The sequence below is a fragment of the Mus pahari genome, chromosome 22 (genome assembly GCF_900095145.1).
Source record: "Mus pahari chromosome 22, PAHARI_EIJ_v1.1, whole genome shotgun sequence".
Classification (NCBI taxonomy): Eukaryota; Metazoa; Chordata; class Mammalia; order Rodentia; family Muridae; genus Mus; species Mus pahari.
In genome coordinates, this window is record NC_034611.1 from 41,230,584 (window position 1) to 41,236,037 (window position 5,454).

Genomic DNA, 5,454 nt, shown 5'->3' on the forward strand with positions numbered 1-5,454 from the left:
CCCTGCCCCATCATATATGCCTTATCAATTAGCTGGTATTAGAAGTATATACCTCTAAAGAGTTGGAATTCTCAGGAGCTGAAAACCCAACCGCTTATGAGCCAAATAAGGCCACAGAGTGTGAAGTGGGAGGCGCTTAAGCCACAGCAGGCTCTGAGGCAGACAACAGAGAGCGTGAAAGGACCAAGCTGGAATGCCAGCCAGTGTTAGCAAAATTTCTGATTTCTTTTTCAAGGACCCCAAAATTCAAATATAAATATCAGTTCTCCAGCTTTTAAAAGGCAGCATATGAATGATAGCAAGGCTCATGATGTAGAAATCTGTCATCACTGAAGAGCAATGAAGCAGAGCGTTGCGGTTCAGAGTATCAGGGCTTAACATTTTGTAGGGGTTCAGAAGCAGCCTCTAGTCCAGTGACAAGCATACTGCTACGTAGCTGACATGGCAATGCCAATCTTAATGCTGTAAACTTTGTCTAAAATATAAAACAAATAAGGGGACAGAGTTTTACTTGTCAATTTTAATAAAACGAAAAATGTACTACAGATACTGCTTTTAGATTTGCATAACAGTCAGGCAGGATATGGGGCCCTAGTACGCACTCACACAACCAGTGACTGTGCCAACCCCACAAATCAGCTTTATACACATACAGTACTTTAAACCTGTTCATCTGTCTCATTAAGGAGCCGCTTCTGGTAGACGTCCATCTCTAGGTTTCGTCCACTGCCATGGTTAAGTTCACCTTTACCCCGTAGGTGGTTTTGCTCTGTCCCCCACGAAGGCCAGCTATGAAAATCTGAGGCCTGGGCACGCGGGTGCCGCCTTCTCTCTTGGACTGGGTGCTAGCCTCCTTCAAAGGGTACACCTGTGAGGTGTTATCTCTTCTCATGTGACTAAGGTCGGTCTGGACAGAATGAGTAATTTTCTGGCGCAAATTAGCCTAGATAGAGAAAATAGGGAATAATGTTTCTCTTAAAAAATAATGTAAAAAATCAGGCATTTAGTTAATATTTGCCTATTAATTTCCCATTTCACAAATACATAAAACATTTTCTATGATGATGAGGATGATGACGGGGAGGCTGAGGATGGTGAGGATGATGGGGAGACTAAGGATGAGTAGGAAGGTAGGGAGGATGATGGTGAGGAGGATGGAGATGGGGAGGAGGATGGGGAGGATGGTGAGAAGGAAGATGGGGAGGAGGAGGAGGAAGAGGAGGAGGAGGAGGTTGAGGATGGGGAGGATGTGTATGGTATGATTGCAGGCATGTGCTTGCCATGGTGTGAATGTGGACATACTGGCTAGTTTTGTGTCAACTTGACACAGCTGGAATTGTCACAGAGAAAGGAGTTTCAGTTGGGGAAATGCCTCCAGGAGATCCAGCTATAAGGCATTTTCTCAATTAGTGATCAAGGGGGGAGGTCCCCTTGTGGGTGGTACCATCTCTGGGCTGGTAGTCTGGGGTTCTATAAGAGAGCAGGCTGAGCAAGCTCTGGAAGCAAGCCAGTAAGGAACATCCCTCCATGGCCTCTGCATCAGCTCCAGCTTCCTGACCTGCTTGAGTTCCAGTCCTGACTTCCTTGGTGATGAACAGCAGTGTGGAAGTGTAAGCTAAATAAACCCTTTCCTCCCCAACTGCTTCTTGGTCATAATGTTTGTGCAGGAATAGAAACCCTAACTAAGAGAGTGGAAGAGAGAGGAAAACTCCTGGTGTCAGGTTCTGGAGATTGAATTTATCAGCTTGCATGGTAACTTTCTCAATTATCCTGATGGTCCAAATATCTCACTTTTCTACAAAACATTGGAACACTAAAATAAATCAAGAACAGAATAAACATAAGAATCCTTTACAAAGTAGGAAAACCTGTGACATCCTGAGGCTGAGCTGAAGAGAAACGCACACGATTGGGTTGCAACGGACCATACGAGAAAGTTAAGATTTATAGCGAGTTTAAAATGAGCTTCACACTATGCTGCTAATATGAAGATCTGGTTTCAGCTTACACATTTTTCATCTTGCTTACTTCTATTAACTGGTAAACAGGAGACTAGACAGATTGCATAGGCTATGGAGGATGGGGACTAGAAGCCATAACTCCGTGGACTCAAGGTTGACTAGCTCGTGGAAAGCCCTAACTTGATTCTCAGCCCCACAAAGAAAGCAGAGGAGGATAAGAAATAATAACAATTTGGAAAAGGGTAAGAAAAATATCAGTGGGTAACAAGAGCACAGAGTAAAGGAGAACAGACCGAAATAATCCAGAATTTGAACCATCAAAGACCCAAATCTCTTCCCTTACATATATATGCCCTCCCCAGTCCACATTAATAAGACTATGTCATCTCATTATTGTTGATAGAATAATTTTACTATTCCAAGGGACTTGTTACATAAACAGATATTTTTGTGCTGGGATTAGAACTCGAGGTCTCACACATGCTATGTAAGTGCTCCGCCTCGGGCTTGTAGCCCTAGACGAGACCAATCAAGTTATTAGATTGTCCACTATAGAACATTCTGAAGGACGCGTTCACTTGGCAGCATCAGTGCACAGCGAGAGCAGTAAGATTCTGTGTATCCTTTGCCTTCAAACCTTGCTGTCCCCACCAGGGCTGGCGCTTTTCTGCCCAGTCTTATTTAAACACCCATCTTCTTTCGGTTCAACCCACCAGGATTAAAAGACCCGCTTTAACACACTTCAAATTCTTAAAAAATTCTAACTACTATTTCCCCTCTGAGTCAAAGCCAAAGGTTGGTCGAGGTGAAGTTCTCTCTGTGTATCTTTGCTACTGCATAAGCCAGGCCAACTTCCGGGAAGTCTCCTGGCTCCACCTCCCATCTCCTGTGGGCACTGGGGATGGCAGCAGAGTGTGCCATTGAGGCCAGCCTTTATGTTTTCACGTAGGCTTGTGGTTCCCAAATTCTGGTCTTCCGGCTTTGGGGGCAAGAGCCTTCCCTACTAGGACAGCCTTCGCCACAGCTCCCCCAAGTGCATTTTAAGTCTGCAAGCTTTCTGTCTTTTCACATTTTACTTCACCATTTCAGTAGAATGGTGGATAAAACACATTAAGGTTACAGGCATAAGTGATTTTATCACATAGATGCCATACGCCCTCCCTCCTTTGAGTTTGTTGGGTATTCTGTGACTGCTATGAAAAAAGTAACTCATTAGGTAATTATCTATCCCTACCTTGTGATTCGGCAAGAAACCCATGGTACAGTAAATGATACTAATACAACAAACATTTGTTGTCTTAAATAAGATCTTTTTTAATGAGGCAAGTGGGAAATTCAAAGCTTCAATGACGGCTTTAGGAGTAGGCACCGCCTATGATGTGAGTGACCCAGAATCCATAGGCTAGGAAAGGACGTGTCTAACAGACTGCGGGCAGGCATGGGGCATATATAGTTGTAACCCCAACACCCAGGAGGCTGAGGTTAAGGCATGTTGAATTGCAGGCCAGCCTGGGCTACATGGTAAAAACCTATCCTAAAGGGGGCGGGGATACTACAATTTCTGTGATTTAATTGAGCAGGTTAAAAATAGTAGAGGGAGGAATAGACTGTGCTGTTGCTGTTGTTTTTGTTTTGCTTTCTGGTACATTGCTTTAACTCGGGGATGCTAGGCAAGTGCTCTACTTCTAAGCTATGTTTGTAGCCTTTAATACACAACAACACACATACACACAGCACTCAAACACACACACACACTACACATACCCAAAACACATTCACATACATATCGCACACACACATACATACATACACAACACACGCACACACAACATATACAAATACACACACATATCACACACACATAACACAATACACATACATACACACACACAACACACACATACAAAACACATACACACCTAAATCACATACACAAATACACACACAGCACATATTTACATACTACCACGAATCGCACACACTCATATACAACACACACATCTCACAAATACAACACATACAACCCATATATACAACACACACATATACACACACCATACACCATACATACACAACAGACACAACATACATCATACATGTACAATATATATAAGCTACACATACAACACACATATAGACACCACACATACACAACACACACATACATATACAACACACATACATAAACACCACACACACACATATACATACAACATACATACACACACCACACACATATAGGCACACAACACATCCACATTCACACAACACACATACACACACAACACATACACACCTACACACATGCACACACATATGCACAATATCTTTAACATAGGTTCTTGTGGGCTGCCCATAAACTTGCCCTTTACCTAGGCAGACTTCCAAGTAGCTGAAAGAACATGCTTGCACCACCAGAGCTGGAGAAAAGGTATTCTTTTATATTTAAGATTTATTCCGGTTTTTACTTATGTGTATGTGTACTTGTGTTTGAGGGCTTCCAGAGGCCAGATGAGAGAGTCAGATTCCCTGGAGCTGGCAACTTGAGCTGCACAAGTGTGTGCCTGGAACTGAACCTAGGACATCTGCAGACGTGACAATGGTCACTCAGCCATCTCCCCAGCCTGGAAAATGCTTTTAAAACTAGGAAGGAAAGAGCAAGTGTCTCTGTTTAGTACCTGGAGGGTGTTAGTCAAGAGTGGGCTCATTCTTCCATATGTCTATACAGGTCTAAAATTAGAACACAACCTTACTAAACAGGACGCTGGCAACTTATAAATCATGCTAATTACTCCTTTGTCTGCAGGGAACTGTGTAGGACTTATTTCTTTGATATAAACAGTTTAACTTACCAACTCTATGGGTAACAACGTCAAACACACGCACACACACACCCCACAGCCAGCTTATGAACAATTTAGGAAGCACTGTTACAAACCAGTTTTATGGCTTTTCTTCTTAGTTCCCATTCGTTCCACTCATATGTTCTCATGGTCGTGGGTGGCAATATATGTGTATCTGTCTGTGTGCCATTGTCACACTTTGTAATTGGCTTTATATAATGCTTGTCAACATCTCTCATCTAAAGAAACACAAGTTTGTAATTAGCAGTTATAAACAGTAAACGCCATGTACAGATAACTAAAATTATTCAGCTGAAACTGCCAAGACACTAAGGAAACACTCATGATACAGTGGAGTAGATAAAAGCATAGTAAAAAGATAATTAAGATAAAAGATAATTTTATTGTTAGAATAGAAGTAAATGGTAATTAAATAAGACAGTAAGGACTCTATGGGAGACAGAGGGAGAAATCCCACTTCCATGGGTATTGAAGGTCACTGAAGGTCACTGAAGAACAGCTGTGGATTTAAAAAGTACAAAGGATCGGGACAGTGGTGCACACGCCTTTAATCCCAGCACTTGGGAGGCAGAGGCAGGTGGATTTCTGAGTTCGAGGCCAGCCTGGTCTACAGAGTGAGTTCCAGGACA

The 5,454-nt window shown here is 42.6% G+C and overlaps 1 protein-coding gene across 2 annotated transcripts in view; it reads right to left on the reverse strand.

The window, feature by feature from the left end:
* Nucleotides 1-501: 501 nt before the first annotated feature.
* The window catches only part of Cfap206 (cilia and flagella associated protein 206), a 39,575-nt gene continuing 34,622 nt past the window's right edge, over nucleotides 502-5,454 (reverse strand). For both annotated transcript variants that reach the window (XM_029533394.1, XM_029533393.1), the window contains exons 12-13: nucleotides 4,900-5,043; nucleotides 502-943 (exon numbers count right to left, since the gene is read on the reverse strand). In XM_029533394.1, coding sequence (XP_029389254.1) covers nucleotides 713-943; nucleotides 4,900-5,043 — 375 coding nt within the window. In that variant the 3' untranslated portion in view covers nucleotides 502-712. The remainder of the gene's footprint in view (nucleotides 944-4,899; nucleotides 5,044-5,454) is intronic.